Source organism: Anabrus simplex, chromosome 1 (assembly GCF_040414725.1).
Source record: "Anabrus simplex isolate iqAnaSimp1 chromosome 1, ASM4041472v1, whole genome shotgun sequence".
Taxonomy (NCBI): domain Eukaryota; kingdom Metazoa; phylum Arthropoda; class Insecta; order Orthoptera; family Tettigoniidae; genus Anabrus; species Anabrus simplex.
Window position 1 is genome coordinate 1037267327 of NC_090265.1, and position 27135 is coordinate 1037294461.

A 27135-nucleotide genomic window follows, 5' to 3' on the forward strand; every position below is an offset into this window, starting at 1 on the left:
AATGTTGAGGGTTGAGAATCAGATGCAGGAAAATCAGTTTGGATTCAGAAGTGGAAGGTCAACAATAGAGCCCATTTTCATTATGAGACAACTAATGGAAAAGCAATGGGAGTACGGGAATGATATGGTGATGACATTCGTTGACATTGAAAAGGCATATGACAGTGTCCCCAGGACTAGAGTTTGGGACAGTCTATTGCAAAAAGGAATTGGACAGTGATTAATAATAATGATCATGGCATTGTACAAGGAATGTTGTAGTTGCGTGCAAACACAAGTTGGCAGGACAAGTTGGTTCAAAATACAGTAACTAGTGGGTTGAGACAGGGAAGTGTTCTGTCACCAATCCTGTTTACAATAGTAATGGATGACATCAATGGAACAGCAAAAGCAGCATATGGAGGAAGAGAAATGAACATGTTGTTATTTGCAGATGATATTGTGATTTGGGGAAAAGACGACAGGAAGGTTCAAGAACAGATGAATGGGAAGGTCGAAGAATGTGGATTGAAAATAGGTGTAGAAAAGAGTAAAACTCTTGTTATGACTAGAGGGGAGAAAGAAGGAAAAGGTCAGATTAGACTTGCAGACAAGCCTCTGGAAGTAGTGGAAACATTCAAATACCTGGGGAGTGAATTTATGGAGAATGCTCGACTGGATGCTAGATTAGTAAGAGGATTCGAGCTGGAAGTTGTTTCTATCATAGTGTAAGAAACATGTTATGGGACAAAGATGTGCCAATGGAAGCAAAGGATACTATGTACAAGATGTATTACGTACCCATAATAACATACGGAGCAGAAACTTGGACAGTGACAAAGAAGGATGAGAGTCGAATACAGGCAGCCGAAATGAAGTTCTTGAGGAGTATGATACAGAAGAGTAGAAGAGACAAAATAAGGAATGAGAAAATCCAGGAATAAATTGGAGTGGGAAAAATTAATGATAGAATATAGAAGAGCCGATTAAGATGGTTTGGGCACGTAAAGCGAATGAGTGACGAAAGAATGCCAAAAAAAAGGTGATGGAAATGCAAATGCAAGGAAGGAGAGGCCGTGGACGACCACGATTAAGATGGAAGGATACAATCCAACACAGTATTGTAGAAAGAAACCTGGACTGGGACACAGTGTTGGTGGAGGAGTGTTGGAAAGACCGAAGAAAGTGGAGAGGAACCATATTTGCCTCTACCCGGCTACAGCTGGATAAAGGGAAATGATGATGATGATGATGGTGATGATGATTTATTTATTAGATACAGCCTGTGGAGGGCCATTTTACACTTATAATAATAATAATAATAATAATAATAATAATAATTTCGTGTGGCTATTTCTAGCCGAGTGCAGCCCTTGTAAGGCCGACCCTCCAATGAAGGTGGGCGGTATCTGCCATGTGTAGGTAACTGCGTGTTATTGTGGTGGAGGATAGTGTTGTGTGGTGTGTGAGTTGCAGGGATGTTGGGGACAGCACAAACACGCAGCCCCCGGGCCATTGGAATTAACCAGTGTAGGTTAAAATCCCCGACCCGGCCGGGAATTGAACCCGATACCCTCTGAACTGAAGGCCAGTATGCTGACCATTCAGTCAACGAGTCGGACACCCTAATAATAATAATGTTTGAATAAGTATAAAAGGTAACAAAGGTGTAAAGGTGTGTGTATATATATATATAAAATAAGAGTTTTGTCTGTACATTGCTCAGAATTTAAAAAGAATGGTATTTCTGTATCGATCATGTCCGTAGTAACAAGGAAATGCACTTTTTAATTTTCTGTAATGTCTGTCTGTATGTATGTATGTATGTATGTATCTATCTATCTATGTACACGCATCACAAGAAAATGGCTGAAGAGAATTTAATGAAAATCGGTATGTAATGTCCGGAAATAGTCGCTACAATCTAGGCCATACATCATCTTATTCACGCTGAGAAAAATGGTGGTTTAGGGGAAGGCCTAAAATTTAATTCTCAAATATTTATTATTAGTGGTCCTGTCTTAATGAAAATCAGTATGCAAAGTCGGGAAATAAGTCACTACAATCGAGGTCTTAATAATCTTATTCACGCTGAAAGAAATGGTAGTTTAGGGGAAGACCTAAACTTAAATTCTCAAATTTTAATGTTATTAGTGGTCCTATCTTAATGAAAATCGGTATGTTAAATTGGGAAGTAAGTCACTACAATCTAGGCCATAAATAATTTTATTACCGAGCTCGATAGCTGCAGTCGCTTTAAGTGCGGCCAGTATCCAGTATTCGGGAGATAGTAGGTTCGAACCCCACTGTTGGCAGCCTTGAAGATGGTTTTCCGTGGTTTCCCATTTTCATACCAGGCAAATGCTGGGGCTGTACCTTAATTAAGGCCACGCCCACTTCCTTCCCACTCCTAGCCCTTCCCTGTCCCATCGTCGCCATAAGATCTATCTGTGTCGGTGCGACTTAAAGCAACTAGCCAAAAAAAATAAATATATATTCACGCTGAGCAGAATGGTAGTTCTCAAATATTTGTGTTATTAGTGGTCCTATCAAGAAATACTACACTACTAAAGTTATATAGTATTAAATGTCTGATCATTTATGTCTTACACATTTTTACCATACCGGCTATCATAACAGAGATATTCATGAATTTGGATTTTTGTTGCTAAGTCCATATCTTACAGTTATGAATTTACTGTAAGTCCATATCAGCGCCAAGACACGAGAAAATGGGAAGACAGAATTTAATGAATATTGTTATGTAAAGTCAGGGAATAAGGAACTACAGTCTACACTATAAATAATTTCATAAGACGCCCTAATATCGCAAATTCCAATCGTCGCCATTTGGAATTGCTAGGCGGACATTAATTCCATTGTGGAGTTTTATCTCCCGTATGCAGTTATCAGACTGTGCTTCATAAATAAGCTTCTGATAAGTTCACCTGCATACACCCCAGCGTCAGTGGGTAGGGTCTGACACATCCCACTCTGAAGAGTCTAGTGTCAGGCCTAAGACGAAACGCTGGTTAATAGAGCAAACGCCGGAAAAGCCATCCATCTAATTTTTGATCTGATTTCTAATATCGCAAAGTCGAAAGAAAACTAAATGTGAAGGCCTACAATACAGAAAGCTCATAACATTCAACAACAATAACATTACATTGACCATTGTTTGTTGTGATGTGCTTTGTTTCTTCTGTTGCCAGTCATGTCCAATAGATGGGATTACTGCTGTATACCGATTTTTTTTAAATTTGCTTTACGTTGCACCGACACAGATAGGTATTATAGCGATGATACGATAGGAAAGGGCTAGGAGTGGAAAGGAAGCGGCCCTGGCGTTAATTACGGTACAGCCCCAGCATTTGCCTGGTGTGAAAATGGGAGGCCACGGAAAACCATCTTCAGGGCTGTCGACTGTGGTTTTCAAACCCACTACCTTCCAAATGCAAACTCACAGCTGCGCGCCCCTTAACAGCACAGCCAACTCGCACAATCGTACCGAGTATAACAACCTGCCTGAATATTGCCAGGAAGTAGCTAGGGAGTTAGATAACTTTCTTCTTTAGCATGCCATTCCTCTGGTTCTTAAATTTTCTGATACTAGTGGTACGTAACAAACTGGTTCATCACAGCATTCGAGCTATTCAGTCCCTACCCTGAGGCACTGATTGGAATGAGCAGTGTGTATATTTAACAGAACATTGCCAGAGGAGTGTTCACGGCTGTCTGTGGCCTGGTCATTCCAGCACTGGAACTTTGGACTGTTATATCGACATTGTAGTACTGTTTGTTAATAGTGAGAAAATGTGCAGTTTTCCATTTGAGCGAGTATTTTATATGATAACATTGCTTTTAATCCCCACATTCCTACTAACGTTTTTGTAATGACCTAAGTTAACTATAGTTAGGAAAACCACAAAGACAGTCTTTCTGAGAATCCCGTAGCGAAGCACAGGTACATCAGCTAGTAAGTTAACAATTTAACAGTAACAATTTAACAACAATGACGACAATAACTGGCAAGTGTCAGTTACAGAAATTAGTAAGAAGAAAGGTTGAGGCTTGGAAGAAAATGGAAACCTGGAAAGGACTTCAAAGGAAGCTTTTAATTTTTTGTTTGAAGGATGTGAAAGGTGTGGATATGTCAGTATCAGGTAGAGAGTTACCAAGAGTAGAGAGACGGTGGAAGATACAGCGTTGTTGTAAGGTTAGGCGCGGATGGGACACATGATGCGTGCGCCGGTTGTGTAGGGAGGAACGCATATAGGGAAGTACGCCAGAAGAGTATTACATTTGGTGTAGCCATTATTTATTTTGTGAAGGTAACATAGATCGGAGTCTTCTCAGGTCAAATATACCCAGGTAGTTTGTAATGTCAGATTTAGTTTTGTTCTTAAAAACAGGATTGCGAGTCTTAACAACGCAAGTGAAAAAGTTAAAAATACTATTTAGTTCAGATATGTTTGTGATAGCAGATGAGGACCAAATAGGGGGAACAAAAGTCAATAATAGGGAGAACATTTGAGACAAAGTATAATTTTAAGGTGTTAATATAATTAATTTCAGTGAACCTGTAAAGAATGTCTAGGGTTCACATAGCACAGGATTTTATAGGCTGAATTTGAGCCGAGAAGGTTAGTTTACAGTCTATACTATTACCTGAGAAACTGATTGCAATGTATTTCCCTGGATGGTATATACAGTGTTCATTCGTTGCTTTAGCAATGAAAAGGACATTGTGTTGCACTTCTTAACATCGGGAGAAAGTTTCCATTTCTTAAACCAGTCACCACACGAATTGAGAACAGTTTGTAATTCATTATAGACATCAGGCGGAGACATTTCTCTTAGGATTTTCAGGTCATCGGCGTACAAGAGGAGGGAACACTGACTATTTTAGGTGCAAAGAATTATGTCATTGATATAGAGAACAAAGAGTAGGGGTCCCAGAATACCACCCTGAGATACACCTGATAACACAGATAACCATGATGAGGCATATTCAGGGAGTACCACTCTTTGTTTTCTGCTGGAGAGGAAACTTGGTTCAGAAACCTCTCGTCTAAACTTTACTTTTGATATGGTATTAGTTAAAGTAAGTTCTATCAGTTTAATTAATTTAGGATGGAGTCCAAAATTCCATAAAATGTTTAACATTGAATGTCTATGTATACAATCATATGCCTTCTTAAAGTCAACAAAGGTTATTACTATAGGCTTGTTTTGTTATCTGTAGTATGCCATTATTAATTTTAGAATGATGATCTGGTCAGCACAACTTCTCCAGGGTCTAAAGCATCCTTGGTATTCTCCTAACTCCTTTTTTAGTTGATCTTCAATCCTTCCTCATCTTGGAAAAAATATTGTATGTGCTGTCCAAGATAGACAATCCTCTATAATTATCCGAATTACTCTTATCTCCTTTGTTATGAAGAGGGTGTACCGTATTCACTCGCATATTAGACCCCTTTTTTCCCCACTTTTACAGCCAAAAAAAGTAAAGGAGGGTCCAATATGTGATAACCTCAAATTTTGTGTAGTGAACATATGACTTCTAGGCTATAAAGAGCTATAAATTATACATGTAAACATTCCACACTGTTCTTTAACAAACTTATGAATGTATTTGAGTTATACTGGCTATTTTCATTGGAAGCCAGTATTTCTAAATGTAAATGTCAATAAATGGTGAACACGACTTTTAGGCCTACATATAAAGTAAATATAATCTGTTTTAGTTACTCATAATATCACATCATTCATTTCAACTCATGAATTTCTCTGATGAGGTCGACATCAGGAAGGGCATGCAGTAGTAAAAACCTGCTACGAAGATTAGTCTCACTTCATACTCAACCCCGTAGAAAAAAGGATAAGGGTATCGTATTATCATATTATGCAATATTCATACAAAATAACTCAATGGCCAGTCATTTGTCTCTGTCACTTGAGCAGTAGGCCTACCACACAGTAAACTTTTTTTCTTGTTTTTTCTTTGCTAGTGGCTTTACGTTGCACCGACACAGATAGGTCGTATAGCGACGATAGAATAGGAAAGGCCTAGGAGTTGGAAGTGGCCATGGCCTTAATTAAGGTACAGCCCCAGCATTTGCCTGGCGTGAAAATGGGAAACCACGAAGAACCATCTTCAGAGCTGCCGATAGTGGGATTCGAACCCAATCTCTCCTGCATGCAAGCTTACAGCCGTGCGCCCCTAACCACACGGCCACAGTAAACCTGATCACTACTTTCATTTTAATTGTCTTGCGCCACTAACATTCCTGCCAGAGAGAATGTTCCATTCTACCAGCGTGTCATCATTCCAAGCGACGTCATCTTCACTGCAATCTCATCAGCCATGCACTGCAATCGAGGCCGAGAGCATTCAAAATCCCGTCTTTTTGAACCTTTAAAAATAGTTTTGTTCCTGACTATAGAGTACAAACTATGAAGCTATTCCCAAATGGTTTCTGGAGATGGTCTCTAATATTCCCAGCTGGTGTATGTGTAGCAGAAGCCACTCCTGAATAAAGCCATGTTGTTGAAAGCATGCCAAACCATCAGCTGATAACTAGCGTATGTTACGAGTTGTATTTCCAAATGTAACTGGAAACATTCCTTGATAACTGCAGCTGTTGAAAGCCAGACCCTTATTTTTAAATATATTTCATGCTTGTTCTCTATATTTATCACATCATGATTTACCTAAACAGCTGTAAATGAGATAAGAGAGACTGCATTGTTTAGGTTCAGTATGCTATCATCCGGATAGTGCCAAAAGTTCCACGATGGAAAGAATAAAAATAAATAACAGGAAGTTTGCCACATTTATGGTTATCTACTGTACAATTACAAGATTGATCCTCGAGCTATTTATTCTTCTTCTCTTCAAGATTTTAATACGTTTAAAAAGTAGTGCTACATTCACATGTGCTATACTGTTCCACACAAACTTACGTCTGGTAAAAAAACTATATCTTCTACGTTACTGGTTATTTATCTGTGCATTGATTATTTTGTTTTCAGTGATCAGCTGATGATGATCCAGAACTGGGGGTGAAACCGGTACCGTTTATGATCAACTAGTGATGTAACCTTTATATTACTAAGTTTACATGTATTGAAAAGGTGGAACCATTATAACATTTTATTAATTCTAATTGTGATCTACAGGTGTGGCAGTAATGTGTTTTATTATCATTATTATGTTTAATTTTGTATGTTCGTTGTCTCCCATTTTTTAACGCATACCCTAGTATGTTTTGTTTGGTGTCTACAAAAATCGTTGAAAGTAGGGACATAAAAAATCAGTATAGTTATTATTATTTGTTAGGTACGTTGACAAGGAAAACAATTGTGATTGGATTGTTTTTATCACGTTTCAAACCTACTTCTCTTCCAAAACACCCTATATTGGCCTGAGTTACGAGATATTAAATGATCACTTTGTTAATGATCTCGCCTGCCTTTATTAATAAGCCTAGCAACAACCATGAATATTTCTTAACTAAATTAAACTTGTTTCCTCATCCCAAGGTGGTGCAGCTCCTTTTTTTTTTTAGACAGGCCCTCAGTGGAAGGGAGTTGCATGTACCATTTTTACCGCAAATTAAACTTCCTGCCATTCGTAAATCCCTGGCAATATGGTACCAGGAATCGAACTCAGGCTCTCGAGAATGGCAGCTAATTGTGCTAACCATTACACTGGCGGACATTCTTAACTACAAAACACAGACATATATACATGGCTGATACATGTTTGCAATGCATGGGTCGGACACAAAACTATTCACCTATTTATGCGACGTCATCAGAACTGCAGTAGGCCTATGCCACGGAGGCGGACATTTCTTGACTACGAAACACAGATATACTGCATGACTTTGATGCACATTTTCATTGCGTGGGTCGTACGGACGAAACTATTAACAAATTTTGTGTTTTGTCATCAGAGCTGCATATGGCTTTACCCGCTTTGAAGCCATTTCATTGTTCTTCTCTGACGAATTACGTTAAGGGTGTCTTGTATGCAAGATTTATTTTTTTCATTTTCTTCGTCTCGAAAAGCCAAGGGCGGTCTAATACATGAGTAAATACAGTATTAAGGCTGTTGTCCAATGTTCCGGAAACTGTTCAGTGATCCAAATTTTTGTTAAAGCCATTTAACAGAATGAACGTTTTGTTCTTGAAAGAACATAATCAGATACTTTTTATTTTTAAAGAATGGATGAATATTATGAATTAAACATGTGCTCAGTGTGTTAATAAATGTGAATTGTTTTGAACCTATCTTAATGCACTCCATCTATAGTTCTTCCTCTCCTTTCAACTGCCCAGGGTGTAGACTGCGTCACACAATTCCTGGTGTAACAACCTTCTTGCCAGTAAAACATAATGTTTTCATACTTGTTCATACTATTCAACCAATCTTTAAAAAACTTATTTGAAAAATCTGTTTATATTATTATGTTATTAATTGTTTCTTTTTCCAGATATTTCATAATATTCATTGATCTTGCAATAGCTTCAGCAGACTGGAAAATTTAACTAAGTTGACACTGAAGAAAAATGGCTTTAAAAGAAAAAAGCAGCTGAGAATTTCATGATTAATATGCAACATGCACAGTGAGGTTTATCTAATAAGGCAAATTTTAAATTAAACAGCAAGCTAAACAGACATAAGTGTGCAATAATCTGGCCAGAATACAGTACAGATCAGATAATTTAAAAAGAATGAAATGTTCCTGTTATTAACAGTCCAGTGATGTGGTGAACCCATATTTTGAATATATTGAGAGAAGTGATTACTGAACTAGACAGTAGTCCTGACACTATCAAGATTTACAATGTAGCTTTGCTGTCTCCATTTGATTCGGTCATGGGCCATCTCCGGGTATAGATTTGCACTCTTCATGTTGTGTAGAGTTTGTCAATTGTTGCTTAGATCATTCTGTGAGTTTCTGTACAACAACATCCAGAAGATGGTCAGTCTTTGCAATCGTATAAACTTCTGGTCTCTTCTATATCCAAACCATTTTATTAACTACAAATGTTTTCCTATATCTACTTCAGAGATGTTGTCCAGCATAGTAATACTGGCTGACCCTCTGAGCATTTTTGTCTCTATGATGATTAGTCAGTGTTATGCATCTTTCGTAGCCAACATTCTTTACTATAGAGTGCATAGATCTTCAATTTGAGATTGATTGATTATTTATTTATTTATCTATTTATTTATTTATTTATTTATTTATTTATTTATTTATTTATTTATTTATTTATTTATTTATTTATTTATTTATCACCCCTGTGGGTGGGGGATGCAGATGTATACACACATGGTATCTCGTGCCTGTTGTATGAAGCAACTAAAAGGGGCAGCTAAGGAATGATTAAATTAGAACCATGAGACTGCTTGTGATTAGTACCATTACGTGAGGAACACTATGGGTCGACGTTACTTGTGATTAGTACCACCATGTGAGGAACAGCATAGATCTACATTACCTAGGAGTAGTACCCTTATGTGAGGGACACCATGGGTCTGGGCGTTGCCTGTAGTTAGTACCATTGTGTATATCTCATCGAGGCAGAGGGGGGACGGGCACTCCGCTGCGCGGTCTAATGTCCATGCAAGAAAACGTCCAATGCGCTGGAAAGTGTCAGTTTCCCTGTATTCAGAATGGGTCTGCGATACCTATGAGTAGTACCACTATATCAAGAACATCACAGGTATGTGTTGACTCTAATTAGTACCACTAAATGAGGAACACCATGGGTTTGGCTTTTGCCCATGATTAGTACGACTATGTGAGGAACACCATGGGTCTGCATTGCCTCAGAGTAGTACCATTATGTGAGGAAGAGCATAGGGCTGTATTGCCTGTGGGTGGTACCATAATATGTGATAGACCATGAGTTTGCATTGCCTATGATTAGTACCACTAGGTGTGCGGCAACAAGAGTATTCGTGGCATGTGATTAGTTCCACTGTGTCAGGAACACCACGGGTATACCAACGCCTGTGATTAGTCCCACTAAGTGAGTGACACCATGGGTCTGTGTTGCCTGCAAGTGGTGCCATTATGTGTGACATAGCATGGGTCTGCAATACCTGTGATAGTACCACCATGCGAGGAACACCATGAGTCTGCGTTGCCTCTGATTAGTACCACTATTGGAGGAATGCTACTCTTTTTATAAACTCCTTTCTCACATCTTTGTTTCTCCATCCATCTTTCCTATCATACTGGCTTGAATTCTACTCTCCTCCCTGCTTGTCATTATCCAGGTCTTAGTCGTATAGGTCTCTAGGAGTACTTAATACATTTTGTACATTATCTCTTTACACTTCCCTGGTATTTTCTTATTGCACACACGGTTTCTTTTACACTCTGTTGCACCTTCTTGATAATCTGCATGTCCAGCCTTGTATTCTGCATTAATTCACTCCGTAGGTATTTGAAACTATCAACAATTTCAAGGCTTTGACCACCAATATTTGCAATGCCTTTCCCTTGTCTTACTCCTCTTGATATCACCATGGTCTTGCATTTCTCTGAACTGATTTTCATAACATACTTTCCAATTTTCTTGTTTTGTACATCAAGTTGTTCTTGTACTTCTTTGCTTTTTAATCCCCAGACCACAATATCGTCTGCAAATACTAATAACTTCATCTCCCTTATCCCTTACAGTAAAACCTTGATTATCCATTCTAATGCCCAGGAAGGGGTGAACGGTTAATTAAAAAAAAAGAACCAGATAATCCATACTACTAATTTTAATGGACTTTAAAGTACCATATAACCTTAAAATGCAGTGCATTAAACCCTCTTTAAAACCAAAAGGTAGTCAAAGCTACAACAATACATACTAAATATTCACCTAAATTACCAGCAGACCATAAATAATTAATTTACCTGGTGTCATTTAAGCTGCTTTTAAAAAATCTGTTACTTTTTTTTTTTTTTTTCACTCTCCTACAAGTTATTTTCTTTTTTATGCCCATTCTGATCTGTCTACTTACAAGAATGTCTGAAAAATCCATATCATCCTCTTGCTCCAAGAATTCCATTAACGTTTCAGCCGACTCCAGTATGGTCTGAAGCGGTATGCGATTGTTTGACACACTCTTCTTCCCCATTCCCCTCACTTTCACTCGTCGCTTTGCAGCTGACTGCCGAGTTCCTGTTCGTGCTTTCATTTACTATTTTGTCATCAGTTAAAATGTAATGCCCAGGCAATACATCGTCAGTATGAAGCCACTCCTCAATGTTACTTTCATCCACTTCTCCAAAATGAATGTTATTTTCAATAGTCTTCAGGATATCTTTGATCATCAATCCCTCATTTTCATCATCATCAGTGAACCCATGAAAATCGTCGGCGAAATCTTCGATATCAACATACAGTTTTCTCCACGATCGAGTGATGTTCTGAGTGGTTACTAGATCCCATGATTTCTGGGCAAGATAAAGTGCTTCTTTGAGATTGAGTTTTTCCAGAACTCAACCATCGGCGTTTCTTCGGAAAGTAAGAGGCGTAGCGATTCCCGCTTATCTATCTCTCTCTCTCTCTCTCTCTCTCTCAGCTTCTTGGCGTGCTGCAAAATCTCTTGGTATTGGAGTCAGTCACTCTCTAGATAGCCAGATGCCTGTTACTCCATCTGAATTAAGTGAATATTATATGACATCAGTCTCTAACTCCAACTCTCCGAAAGTATCAGAGACTGCCAAACATTATAGACATCTCACTCCAAGTAACAGAGATAAATTCTATTTCATGTACGTACACCCTTCACAGGTAGAAAAAGCAGTCAGATCAATACGAACTAAAGCTAAAGGTCCAGATAATATTCCAATATCCATGATTTCTACCTGCATGGACATATTTCTTCCTGCCCTTGTGCACTTATTTAATTTCTCTCTACAGAATGGAGTTTATCCCTCAGAGTGGAAGCGTGCCAATGTACGTCCTGTGCCCAAAAAAAAAATACCAACAGTCTGTAGTGATTTTAGGCCTATCAACATCCTCTGTGCACTTAGTAAGGCACTAGAAAAAATTGTTCATGAGCAGATATGTGAATATTTGTCTAAATACAACATTCTAAATCCCTACCAATCTGGCTTCAAGAAGGGCCATAGTACTACTACTGCTCTTCTGAAGGTTACAGATGATATTCGCGCGGCCACCGATAAGAGGCAGCTTACTATCTTATGTCTCTTTGATTTCTCTAAGGCATTTGACTCTGTTAATCATGAGTTGTTTCTTGCTAAGCTGAAGTCAATTGGCTTCTCCCAGAGTGCTCTGTCGTGGTTTGAATCATATCTGTCAAATAGATCACAAAGAGTCACGTTCGTTGACGGTCGATTCTCTAGCTGGGAATCAGTAAACTGTGGCGTACCACAAGGATCAGTCCTCGGTCCTTTATGTTTTTCTATTTATATTAATGACATATCTGAAGTCTTTAAAAACAGTAGCTTTCACATGTATGCGGATGACTTACAAGCTTACTTCCACTTTTGTCCCACTAACGCATCTTCTTCTATAACGCTTTTTAACCATGACATCTCTCGATTGATTGAATGGAGCGCAAATCATAACCTCCAATTAAATGTGGCTAAGACCCAGCTTATTTGCATAGGTTACACAAAACTCCTGAAAACTGTTGACCTCAAATCCCTCCCAGCAATAAAAATTCTAGAGACAGATATTCATTATAGTGACACCGTTAACAATCTAGGACTAATTTTCGACAGAACCTTATCCTGGTCTGATCATACGTCAAATGTAATCCGAAAAGTTGTGTGATCCATGCATATTTTGAAACGTAACGTGTCATGTACACCACCTTTCATGCGAAAACTACTTGTTCAAAGTCTTATATTTCCAATAATTGACTATGGTTCAGTCGTATACAACGACTTATCTGAAACTTTGAACATAAAACTACAGAGGGTATAAAATGCATGTGTTCGTTACGTTACAAATGCCAGGCGTGATGAACACAACACCCTATTACATACAGCTACAATGGTTGAAACTCCATGAACGTCGGGATATCTCAGTAGCTGTTGCTACGCAGAAAATTCTCAAACTGAAGACACCATCCTACCTTTATAATGCATTTAAACCTATGGAGTCGGTACATAACAGAGATAATAGGTTTACAAAAACCACCCTTCAAATTCCCCTTCATCGTACCACTAAATTTAACAAATCCTTTGTTTGCACTGCATCACGTATCTTTAACGTCTTTAATCTTCACCGTTTCGCAAGTAACACTAACTGTACCCAACTAAAGCAGTTCTTAACATCTATCTTTCTGGAGGAGTACGCAAGAGGCTGAGATCAGGCATTCTTGTGTCGAACAATCAGGAATATGTATATTTCGAAGAAAATTGTTTCTCTGCTTTAGCTTTATATTCTTTAAACCCATGTAGTCCAAAATAACAGAAGGACTTAATGATTTACTTTCTTACTTATTATATAATGTATGTCTTAACCTTACTGGTTTTGGTATCTGTATTTTCATTTTTTTAAAGTTTCTTGTTTAGTTTAATACTTTAATATTATAAAAATGTAGTTACTGTTTTCATAAATCTGCATTGTATTATAAGAAGACGCTGCATAAAGGGACTTTTCAGTCTCAATGGCATGTAAATCATGATCAATAAATTCAATTCAATTCAATTCTCTCTGTTCGTTTAGTCGATTCCGACTCTCCGTGACCTCATGAACTAAAATACGCCAATTTCTTCTGTCCGGCACTGCCTCCCGAAGATTTTCCAAGCTGGAATTTAGTACTTCTGTGATGCCATCAGTCCATCTCATTCTTTGCCGCCTTCTTCTCCGTGTGACTTCGATCTTCCCCATCATTAAGGTCTTTTCTAATGAATTGTGTCTTCTCATGATGTGTCCAAAGTAGCTTAGTTTTTGTTTCAGGATTAGGCCATCCAAGGAACACTCTGGTTTTATTTGCTGTAAAACTGACCTGTTTTTTCTCTTCACAGTCCATGGGACTCTTAAGGATTTTTCTCCAGCACCACAATTCAAAGGAGTCTATTCTATGGCGTTCAGCTTTTCTTATGGTCAAGGTCTCACATCCGTACATCACAACTGGGAAAACCATAGCCCTTACTATACGGATCTTTGTTGTTAATGTTATGTCTCTACTCCTTAAGATATTGTCAAGATTGATCACTGTCTTTCTACCAAGTAGCAATCATCTTTTGATTTCATAGCTAAAGTCACCATCAGCAGAAATCTGTGAGCCAAGATAGTTGAAAACGGAGACTACCTGCATTTTTTTCTCCTCCTTCATGCCGTGAATTGACAGGTGTAGTTGCCATAATTTTTGTTTTCTTGACATTTAACATTAGTCCAGCCTTTGAACTTTCTTCTTTCACTTTCAGTAAGAGAGTTTTTAAGTCGTCTTCATTTTCTGCCATCAGGATAGTATCATCTGCATATCTCAGGTTGTTTATATTTAACCCAGCTATTTTGATTCCTCTTTCTTCTTCATCTAACCGTACATTCCTCATAATGTGTTCCACATACAGATTGAAGAGGTAAGGTGACAATATGCAGCCTTGCCGTACTCCTTTCTGAATCTTGACCCATTTAGTTGTTCCATATATGGTTCTCACCATAGCTTCTTGGTCAGAGTATAAGTTCCATATGAGGTTAATGATATGATCTGGTACTCCCATGTGTTTTAGTACTTTCCATAATTCATTTTCATCGACACTGTCAAAGGCTTTAGCATAATTAATAAAGCAGAGATACACATCTTTCTGGAATTCTCTTGCCTTCTCCATTATCCTTCGGATGTTGGCAATTTGATCTCTGGTCCCTCTTCCTTTACGAAATCCAGCTTGTTCTTCAAGTAGCTCTCGGTCTACATACTGGCGAAGTCTATTTTGTAAGATTTTAAGCATGACTTTGCTAGCATGTGAGAAAAGTGCAATTGTTCGGTGATTTGAGCATTCTTTGGAATTTCCTTTCTTTGAAATTGGGATGAATACTGAACTTTTCCAGTCTTTCGGCCACTGTTGGGTTTTCCATATTTGCTGACGTATGGAATGCAAAACTTTCACTGCACTATCTCCAATTACTTGAAACATTTCTACTGGAATTCCATCATGTCCACTTGCTTTGTTTTTAGCAGTATTCTCTAGGGCCCGTTTGACTTCACTTTCTAAAATATCTGGTTCTAAGGGCACATGAACTTCATTATCAGTAATACACAGTTCTTTCATACAGATCTTCTACATATTCCATCCATCTTTCCTTAATGTCCTCTGCTTCTATTAGATCTTCACCATTTTTATCTTTTACCATTCCAATTTTTGCCTGGAATTTTCCTTTGATGTTCCTAATTTTCGTGTAGAGATCCCTCATCTTCCCCATTCTGTTATTTTCTTCAACTTCTTTGCATTGATCATGTAGGAAAATATTCTTATCTCTTCTAGCTAATTTTCAAAACTCTGCATTTAATTCAAACATTGCTGATCTATCCCCTTTGATTCTTGCTTTCCTTCGTTCTTCTGCAATTTGCAGTGCCTCACCCGATAACCATTTGGCCTTCCTGATATTCCTTTTCTTGGGAATGTGTTTTTCTGCTGCCTCCTTGACAGCAGAGGATACCTCTGTCCACAGCTCTTCAGGATTTTTGTCTTTTACCTGTAATGCATTAAATCTGTTCCTGATTTCTATTGTATAATCACAAGGAATTCTTCCAAGGTCATATCTGTACGACGAGGTGGCTTTAGCTGTTTTCAACTTCTACCAGAATTTTGCAATTAAGAGTTCATGGTCTGATCTGCAGTCAGCTCCTAGTCTTGTTGTAGTTGATTGAATAGCACTCTTCCACCTACTATTACAAATGATGTAATCGGTTTGATTCCAGTATTGGCCGTCTGGTAAAGACCAAGTGTATAGACGTCATTTGGGTAGCTGGAACAGTGTGTTGGTAATAACCAGTGAATTGTCTTGGTGGCAGAATTCTAGGAGTCTCTGCCCTGCTTCATTTGTTGTACCCATACCAAATTTCCCTGTTACACCATCTACAGTTTGGTTTCCCACTTTGGCATTCCAGTCTCCAACTATGAAAACGACATTCTTTTTTGGTGTCAACTGTAGTAGTTCTTGTAAATATTCATAGAACTGGTCAACAACATACTCTTCTTCAGCATCATGACTGTGACATTGAAAGGTTGAACTTGAAATCTGATGGACATCATTCTATCATTTTTATAGTTGCAACCCATTACAATTTTACCTACTCTGTAACTGACCATGAAGGCTACTCCATTACTGTTGTTGTTGTTGTTGTCTTGTCCAGAAAAGTATACCATGTAGTCATCCGAAATAAACTCTCCCATCCTGGATCATCTCATTTCACTTATTCCCAATATGTCGATTTCAGTTCTCTCCATTTCTCTTTTGACTACATTCAGTTTTCCTTGATACATGGATCTCACCTTCCTTCTTTCTAAACAGTACTGTTCCTTGCAGCATTGCACTCTTCTTGAGGCTCCTCTCAACCTAGTTCCCGCCGGAGATCCGAACAGGGATCTTGGAACTCTGAAACACTTTAATTTGAATAAAGGCATGGAGTTTTCTTCGGATAATTTCAGTGGTGGTTTCCCATTGCCTTCCACTGACCTCCAAATCCTGTCTGCTCACCAACTCAGTTTTCCACTGGGGTTGGGTACCCAACCTTCCGCTGAGTTGCTCGGCTCATCAGGGGCACCACGCGTAGGTAGGAACTTGGAGAATTGAGGTGACAGAGGCTAAGAGAACTCACTGGATGTATAGAACTAGCACCAATAGAGCGCACTGCTGTTGTACTGGGTAAGCGCAATGCGCTCTTCATATGTCTCCTGTGTACTCATGCCGCTAAATATCCACGAATTTAAGTTGTTTAAATTGTTATTTTCGTGACTATGCCGAGCTATTGCAGTGTTCCTCTTTGCAAAGCCGGGCTGAGTGGCTCAGACGGTTAAGGCGCTGGCCTTCTAATCCCAACTTGGCAGGTTCGATACTGGCTCAGTCCGGTGGTATTTAAAGGTGCTCAAATACGACAGCCTCGTGTCGGTAGATTTACTGGCACATAAAAGAACTCCTGCGGCACTAAATTCCGGCACCTCGGCGTCTCCGAAGACCGTAAAAGTAGTTAGTGGGACGTAAAGCAAATAACATTATTATTATTATTATTATTATTATTATTATTATTATTATTATTATTATTATTATTATTATTATTATTATTATTACCTCTTTGCAAAAATGAGGAAGAAATGGTTATATGCTATTAGAAGGAAAAATTTCGGTGAGAAGAATCTGACCGAAAATATTAAAATGTGTTCCCACCATTTTCAACCCGATGACTTCACGAAAACTTTGTTGGGTAAGTGCGATTTACGAAGGGAAATAATTCCCATTTTCTACCTATAAACTGATTAGGTATTTCGATAACAACCACCAAATTTATGCATTTGTATTTAAAGGTGAGAGAGCAAGATTAAAACCGGGCGTTGTTCCATCGCTTTTTCCGTGGACCACGAACACAACAAAAACAAGGAAGAGGCCATGCACCAGAAAATTGCCGGATTACCACGATAAGCCTACAATATCGGAATATGCAGAAATCACCTCCTTTGAAGTACGGGAAGAAATCATGAATATACCCGAAGAAGTGAATGTAAAATTTGTGACTCCCATTTTCAAAGACATCAGCACTCAAACAAATACTACAGGTAATTTGGTTGTTGAGCAAATAATGCGTAATCCTGACTCCATATTGTTTTATACAGGGTTTGTAGACTTCCAACATTGTAATTTGGTGTTTGCTGTTCTGGGAGAAAACAGATACAATTTACAGATATTCCCTCTTGAACCCAGACTGTGTTTCTTCTTGACAGTTATGAAGCTACGGACCAAAAAATCTGACAAGGAACTAGGCCTTAACTTCGGAATCCATAAAACTACTGTTGGGAGAATAGTTAATGTTGGGATTAATTTCATGTACTGACAATTTAAAGGGAAGGATATTTGGCCTGATAGAGAAAATGTCCTTGAAAACAGCCCCCTTGCTTTTAGACAGAAATACCCCTCGACTATAGTTATAACTGGTGCAACTGAGATTATAATAGCACAACTTGTTCCAAGGGAAAACATTCCACTTTCAGAGGGCTAACTGGCCTCAACCGTTTGGTAGGGGGATGCTGAAAAGTTTATAAATTTTGGCTGCACATTTCTGAACACTGAATAATACCAGTCTTGGGGAAGTGCTCTAATGCATAGCTTACAGCTGCAATATGTTTACAACATGCCTTTGGGGCCTGCTCCAGCAAAACATTCACATTCCCCTCCTATAATGTCACCAGGTACTCCTAAAATAAGCTTCACATTATAGGTGTTATGTTTTGTGTACTCGGATTTCACAACACTGCATTTTAGAATTTCATCCGATTGAAATTGACCTTTTATAAACAAAACAAACTTTTCACTGAAGAGTCTGTATCCAGCATAACACAATGATTTGTAGTTGGAAACAGGTGCTCTATCTATTTCCGATTTTCTAAATACGAAATAATCCATCAAATGCAAATTTGTGATAGTGACATTCACCTTATGGCTGATGGTTAAATCTTCAAAGGAACCGGCACTGGGAAACTCAAGAAATTCACATGCCTTTGGTGGTGGACAAGGCTGTATCTGCAGTTTCATGTAAGTCATCAACCTTAAAAAAAATACATGAATCGAAGTCTATAAGCAAGGGGAGCAAGTGTGTATTTAAATCTCTATTTATGATTTAAGTCTTGCGGAAGTATATTTATATATTTATCAATGTACAATACTCAAGTAATTGCAATCTTTAGGAAAAGACTCCTATTCATTATTTGGATAATAAAGCGTGTTAGAATTTTCAAATTACCGCTGTACTAATTCTTCCTTCCTCCCACTAGTTTTAGCCTCTCTGGTCTGTAGCTCATTTAGCAGCTGTTTAATGCTTAAACGCTGAAAATCGTCCGTAACATACTAGGGGATATACCTATACAATTAATTAATGTAGTCTTGGAGTAAAATCAGGGAAGATACAATCAGTTTTAGCTCAGAAAACTCAATCACATTCTATACATTACTCGCAGCTAACTGGGAACTGGGAGAAACATAAGACGATCGCCTTGCGCTTATCCAGTACTACACGAGCGCTGTCTGGCGCGAACTTTCTCTGCCTACATCCCTATTGCATATCACCCCCCCATGGGTTCGTCGCCATAAGACCTATCTGTGTCGGTGCGACGTAAAGCCCCTAGCAAAAAAAAAATCACCCCCATTGTTTTTGCCAGAGTCTCAAGGTGTTTGCAGAGACTCCCCCAGGTTATCTCCTGTGGTTCAATTTCCGCTTATAATGCACTTTAAAGGCTGCGATGACACCTTGGTCCATCGGCTGAATTAATGAAGTTACATTAGGTGGCAAATAGGAAACAAAAATGCTTCCATCCTCTGATTTCAACTCTGTATCAACAGGGTGAGAGGGTACATTATCTAGAAAAAAGACGGCCTTAAATGGCAAGCCTTTGGATGCCAAGAAATCTCGAACCTGCGGAACGAACTTATAATGGAACCAAGTCCTCAAAATATCACGTGTCATCCATGCAGATTTGTTATGACCACGGCCGACTTGATGCGTCGCTCTAGCTAGCTCCTTACTGGCCTTGACAATTGGGTCCACGCCTTATAATTGGAGTAGTTACACAGCTCGACACGTGGCGCTGGCGGCCGACCTAAATGCGGTAGAAATCCATACTACTTTAGAGAAAATATATTGACTTTGATTGCCAATTTATCGTAATTTAGTGTTATGGAGAATGTTACATAGGTTAATACTGTTAAAATGATTAATCCTAAAGGTTACTTTCGTTGATATTTGCCAAAATGATGTCGTGAAATGAAACTACGGGGAGATGACTTAGTCCAGCTGACGTTCTGATATTGACTCTGATTGCCGATGTATCTTAATTTAGGGAATAAAATAGTATGTTACATTGACTAATAAAAATGATTAATCTTAAAGGCTACTTTCATTGATATGTGCCAAAATAACATCGTGAAATGAAACTGCGGAGGATGGAGTAGTCCAACTGACGTTCCTTAATTGTTAGGAATAATAGTAATCATTTTTATTATCATGGCATTTAGATACATAGCAGAATTTACCACAATACTTTTGTCTTCTGATGTTAATATTGAGATTAAGAGTCATTGTTCAATTAGAGTTTTAAAATTCTTCAGGCGCTGCTCTCAGGAAGGGGGCTGGACAAAACATAAAAGTCTTACTTTTTCCATATTCATTGTATGCATAACATAAATATTTTGACTCAAACATGTTTAAATTTTATTTATAATATATATAGTTTCAGATTACATTTCATTCATAGCTTTCACTAGAATATTAAATACCGGGCAAGTTGACCGTGCTAAATTCAGATAATAATTTTTACTTAAAATGCAGTAGGGTGGAACAAGTTGACCGTGCGGTGTGCAGCTGTGAGCTTGCATCCGGGAGATAGTGGGTTCGAACCCTATTGTCAGTAGCCCTGGAGATGGTTTTCCGTGGTTTCCCATTTTCACATCAGGCTGTACCTTAATTAAGGCCACGGCCGGTTCCTTCCCACTGCTAGCCCTTTCCTATTCCACTAGCGTCATAAGACCTATCTGTGTCGGTGCGACGTAAAACAAATAGCGAAAGAAGAAGAAGAAGATTTTTAAAGAAAAATTCCGTGAGAAAAGTATTTTGAGTAAATAAATTGTAAACTGTTCTCTGCTCGATGATGATCGATTTACAATACAATACAATAATTTATTTTATTGAATAGGCGGACCAGTTAGTTATAATATTTAAGTTTATCTTGAATATTCATTAATTGAACTGTCAGAACTCGCTGCAAACTGCAACACTTTGTCTTTATTCTTCATTAAGTCCCTCACTTTTGTCACCCCCACACCGAACTCTGATGCTAAATTTGAGCCTAGTTCACCTTTTTTTTAACCGTTCGATTATATTAACTTTATTTTGTATGGTTAAAACTACAAGTTTTTTTACTGCAGATTTCTATCTCAACATTTCTCGGCTGTTAGAACGGAAAATAAATGTTCAACTTTATCAGTCACTCTCACATTTCCTTACTTTGCACTATAGTACAGAATGTAGTCTACCTGTCTACTAATGGCGGAGGTTGACTATGACGGAGCGCCAGGCTGGTTTCCGATTTCTGTGCATTGTGAAATATTTACGATGCAGTAGCCTGTGGTGAAAATATGTAACCTTGACAGAGAACTATCTGAAAGATCTACGTACAGTACTTGGAGATGTTGCACGCTACCAAATAAGTTGTAGGTATAATTCTGAAGTAGAAATAATCAGTATACCATACTCTACGCTCCGTGGGCTGGGAGAGGGCACATTACAGTACATAATTTGTTAACAATGGAATGGATAATAAATTTTGTGACTGTTGAATTTGAATAGCATTCCTCTTCTTTCATAATGGTTCAAAGTTAAATAATTTTACCTAACATAAAATTATGTAGTAAGAAATGTATGAAGTCATGTTTCCAATGCCGATTGCCAGTCTATGAGCGTGTACTTACAGTAGTTACTGTACGTTATGATCGTGGACTCAGGAGTCGGAGAGTCAATGTACAGTCGCTCCAAAACAGAATACTGTATCAAGATACCTTGACATCAAGAGCCGGGCTGAGTGGCTCAAACGGTTGAGGCAGTGGCCTTGTGACCCCAACCTGGCAGGTTCGATCCTAGCTCAGTCCAGTGGTATTTGAAGGTGCTCAAATACATCAGCCTCGTGTCGGTAGATTTACTGGCATGTAAAAGAACTCCTGCGAGACAAAATTTCGACACCTCGGCATCTCTGAAAACCGTCAGAGTGGATAGTGGGACATAAAACCAATAACGTTGTTGTTGTTTTTATTCACATCAAGAGTACGCTAGGTCAGTTATGGAGCGACTGTGCATTGCTTTTTAAAAAAATCAAGATTTATTTTGGCAACGGATAATTCGCAGAACGGTTAATCGAGGGATGGATAATCAAGTTTTTACTGTATTTTGCCTCTGTCTCCTTTACAATTTTGTCTTGGCAAGGAAGTGAAATGCAGCTTGCTAGCCCAGAAAATGTACGTCACGGTTCTTACTGGATGGCTAAAGATAATCGCGATAAGTATGTTATTATTTCAATGGCAACGGTGCATTACCATGGCAAGAAGACATGTTGAGTAAGAGAAAAGCTTAAAGGTGTGTACTTATGTACTTGTAAAACCTATACCATTTCAGTTATGATTAGTTAATGCTTTAGTAACCAACTTCTATCTTTGATTTACTCTATTTTTGTGAACCAGTATTCGGGAGATAGTAGGTTCGAACCCCGCTGTCGGCAGCCCTGAAAATGGTTTTCCGTGGTTTCCCATTTTCACACCAGGCAAATGCGGGGGCTGTACCTTAATTAAGGCCACGGCCGCTTCCTTCCCACTCCTAGCCCTTTCCTGTCCCATCGTTGCCATAAGACCTATCTGTGTCGGTGCGACGTAAAGCAACTAGCAAAAAAAAAAAAAAAAAAAATTGTGAACCAGAGTAAACTGCTTCACACACTAGAAGTTCAGTAACCAAAATGCTAAACCTACTGTACTTATATTCCTTTCATGGATCATATAATGTATCAGTAATGTACGAAATGTAAATTAAAAATTTCTAGTCAAACATCCAGGAAATGAACATAGAGAAAATTGGTCTTAATTCAACAGACATTTAATAGAAAATATTGAATCAGTATACTGTACCTTCTTATTGATGATTCTGTCTCCTTCCTCATCCTCATGCTGACTAGGTTTCACTTTATTGTTTGTAGAAGTTTTCTGACTCTCGGCCTTTGGGTTTTCATCAGTTTCAGAAAAATAGTTATCTTCTTCTATCTGAGCAAAGGGACTGTCCATCAAACTGTAATAATGTTATTGGCTTTACATCCCACTAACTACTTTTATGTTTTCGGAGATGCCGAGGTGCCAGAATTTAGCTCCACAGAAGTTCTTTTACGTGCCAGTCAATATACTGACACGTGGATGATGTATTTGAGCACCTTCAAGTACCATCAGACTGAGCCAGGGTTGAACCTGCCATCTGAGTCACACAGCCCAGCTAAAATTAAACTGTCAGTACCTGTCTGAAGTAGTTTCATGCTCTCGAGTAAACATAATGGATCAAAATACCATAGGCTTGGTACCGGTACCTACTGATCTTCACTAAAACCCCTTTTCTTAAACTCCTTGTATGTTTTGAGCTCTTTACTGAAAGAGCTCCTCATTGATTGAATTTTCTTGGAAACAAAGTCACAATCAACGTTTGGATCAACCTTACCGTAAAACTCAGCCAGAGCATCATATCCTATATTCTTTAGATTTCATTTCACATACTCCTTCAATTTCACCTTTCACAAAGCCAGATAACACCTACCATTCTCAATAAATTCAGTCAAAAATGCCCTGTTAGCATGACTAATGTCGGCCATACTTCAACTTTATAACACATGTGAACATAAACAACACTTAGCATGTGCTGTGGCATGGCATGTGGCTACTTAGCATCTGCACTCACAGCATGTACCATTCCAGGCGATTGTGTTAAAATATCCCTCCATGTCCTATCTTAGCACGAGGCCCACTAACAGGCACAACTTTCTACTTGATTCGAGACATGCCGTGATTTTATAGAGAAAACGTGTGTGTGCGTGTGTGTGTGTGCGTGTGTGTGTGTGTGTGTGTGTGTCCGTGTCCACCTATTCTTGTTACAGATAACAATGCAGAATGGAAATTAAGTTGTAATTGCCATATATGGTGATTGTAACTCGCTCCATTTCTGTTCACTATTTTACTTTTTGTTCCATGCGTCGTTGGGATGTTCTAACCATACAAAGGTACGATCCCTGACTTTAGGTTAGGAAATATTTGTAAATAACGATCTCCCAGTTTTAGGTTAGGAAATGTTTGTAAAATAATTTGAAATGTAAAGTAGTGAATTAAAATGTAAGAACATAATATTGTAAGAAGAATTTATAGTTAGGGAATGTTGCATATGTGCATCATTATATTTTGTATAAATGTCTGTTTGGGTAAGAGTCTATGCACATGGCCTAACAGTGAAGATTGTACAACAAAGAAAACAGTAACTGTATCGGTATAGACGGTTGAAGTCAGTTGAAAGTACCTATTTGAGCATGTGGTTTAGAAACCCAGGGTATTGCCGGAAAGTGTATGCTGAAGATGATAATTCATCAATGTGGTTGTACGTACAATATCATTATTTGTGGATCAACAGCTCGGTAACCAATCCGGAAGTTCCGAGTTTGAATGAGCTTGCATTGACCGAGTGATGTTTGAAGATATTTCAGTGGTAGCTTTTTTTTTCCAGTGGACTTTAGCAGACATGACAGCCACTTGGAGCAAGGCTATATATATACTTGTACGCATGTGCAACGAGATGATTGCTATTACTGTTCATGACCATTGCAGTTGCTGTTGATGACTATCACCATTACGAAGTCTTCTCTGTGGTTGTATTACTGTACCATTATGGGGTCACGATGAGTGCATTACTCAGTAATTAAAAGTTCCTGGTGAACAGTCGGTGGAAGATACTACATAGTGTTCTTTTGTAAGTCAGACTCTGAATTATTCCTCTCTGATGAAATGCACACTGTGAGGTAGTTTGTGTGTTTAATCTGGAGGTAATGTCATCGTGCACATAACTGATTGTGGCTAGATGAAACCGTAAGCCAAGTGTAGCCTTCAGAACTATGTATAGTTGTGGTGTATAGCTTGTAGATGTTGTTTGTGGATGTTTATGTTGGTCTCATCACGTGATGATTATTGTTGGTGTTTGCTTTGTTTGTTTTATTTTGTTTTAGAAGTAAATTCTAGTAGTGAAACTGTTGGTGGAGTAATGAAAAACCTGGTGTGCTACCCTAATTTAATTTCAGGATTAAATAATAGGTAAAGTAATGAAGCAATTTCGGAGCCTCATCAGCCTGATGATTGTCGTCTTGGAAGGAGTTCATTCATGCTCTACAGAGTGAATTATTCCTGTAAATCTTTTGCTGGTGGCACCCAATTTCATTATTTATATTTATTTCAAGATTTAGCATTTCAATTTCGCCAAGAAGTTACAATATAAATATTTCTCACGGTGGAAAGACTGACATGGTAACTCAAAGCATCGCACGAAAACAAAGTAACTGCTAGTTGTTTAAGGAAGAACAAACAATGAAGTGTTTTTTTGTTGGCGAGAAAGAAGACAATGCTTCCATTCGAACAGAATGTTTGCTCGCTGCATTCATTGCAGTCGCAGAACATAACCTCTCATTATTGTCTTCCGATCACACGAGACAATTGTTTAGAAAACTTTTCCCAGATTCAGATATTGCAAAAGAGTGTGCCTGTATCTTCCTTTTTTCTTTTTGGTGGGTATGTTAGGGTAGTTGAGCTAAACAGCGTGCAGGAAAATTATGCGCGGAAAAATAAAATTTGGTTTTCAGTCCCGAAATAACTGAGCGGGGAATATATGCGATGGAGGTAAACACGCAAGTAAATACGGTGTGTCTCGCAGAATGTGGCTTGAAACAGACTTACTAAAATTTTTAACATTCTCTATAATAATAAGCTTACTTGTTTGTATCAAGAAGAAAAATGTTTTTCACTAGGGGACTTTATAAATATTGTCCATTTTCATTGTTGTAACAGCTTTATTTTCTCTCTATCAGTATTAAAGATCTGGATGTTTTGGTTATGCTTCATAGGAGCTGACATCCATTTATTACTGGCCTGTCTATAAGTGGTGGTATGTTTTACCTGGGAGCTGAAATTATTTTTCTGGGCCCTTTCTTAGTCAGATTTTTCTAGTAGTATATGGTTTTATCAGTATTAAAGATGTTTTGGTTATGTTTCATAGGGGTGGACATCCTTATCTTACTGGCCTGTCTATTGCTGGTGGTATGTTTTGCCTGGGAGCTGAAGGTGCCATTCTGGGCCCTTTGCTCCTCTGTGCCCTGTATGTGGCTATCAATATGTCAACATCAATCATGACTGAATCCCCCACAGAAAGAGAAATTACAGAAGGAATGAAACGTCTTGGCCATCTAGGTCAAATAAAGAGGTGAGTGTTGAGGTTTGTTTTCTTGTTGTATTGTAAATCATTCTACAAAAACTTTGTTTTCATTTTTCATATACTGCAGTAAGAACAGAAAATTTATTTTTTAGCACATTAATGGCATTATCAATATTATTTTATATATTTTTTGTAGGTGTATTTTCTCTAGTTTGACCTATGTTATGACTGCTCTTGGAGTTCATTTTACGAAAGATTTATATAAAAATCTTGCTATCAAACTGGAACACGCTAGTCATTCACATTCTTATCTCTCTAATTTTTTTTAGTCATTATTTAATGTGGCTAATATATACCTCTGTATTCTTATGATATATTAGTTTGGTGCACATAATGCATTAGAACCTCGTTAATCCAGAATGACTGGGAGGATAAGATGACTGGATTAATGAAAGTATGCCTTTACTGAAATAACCTAAAAGATCAAGAGAGAGTGCATTAAAACTCCTTTCACAGCAACAAAGTGTTTATTATGGTACATTTAAAGAGTATAGGCCTAAAAGAAATGTATTTACTATGTAGGGTTTTGAAATCTAAGAAGTCCGAACTAACTGCTTTTCCAGTCTTACTATGACAGCTTAAATCTCAGTTCCTCTGACTATTAATCCTCTCAAACATAGTTGTACACAGCATCATCCAGATTTGTTCTGCAGGCTTTCCCATTCACTTCGCATTTTTCCTTTTCCACATATTTTAACACAAATGTTGTCATTTCACTTTTTGTTTCTTCCTAATGCCCTAGGGCTTGAGCCTTAACTTCACTTTATCTATCTACTGCTAATTTTTCTGGAACAGACCCTTGTGTTTGCATTTCTGTCCGGAAAGGAGCTTTCTCAATGACGTCATGCTAACGTGTTGAAATTCTGTAAAATGCAGTATTGAATAGTACAGTTAATGAGATTCAT

General features: G+C 38.2%; 1 protein-coding gene across 3 annotated transcripts in view; it reads left to right on the forward strand.

Annotated features, from left to right (window-relative positions):
- Positions 1 to 27135, forward strand: part of LOC136857929 (transmembrane protein 245) — a 323942-nt gene that overhangs the window by 232461 nt on the left and 64346 nt on the right. For all 3 annotated transcript variants that reach the window (XR_011017582.1, XM_068225347.1, XM_067137028.2), the window contains exon 13: positions 26015 to 26218. Coding sequence is in view for 2 of the 3 variants with exons in the window: in XM_068225347.1 (XP_068081448.1) it covers positions 26015 to 26218 (204 nt within the window). In the remaining variant the exon portion in view is untranslated. The remainder of the gene's footprint in view (positions 1 to 26014; positions 26219 to 27135) is intronic.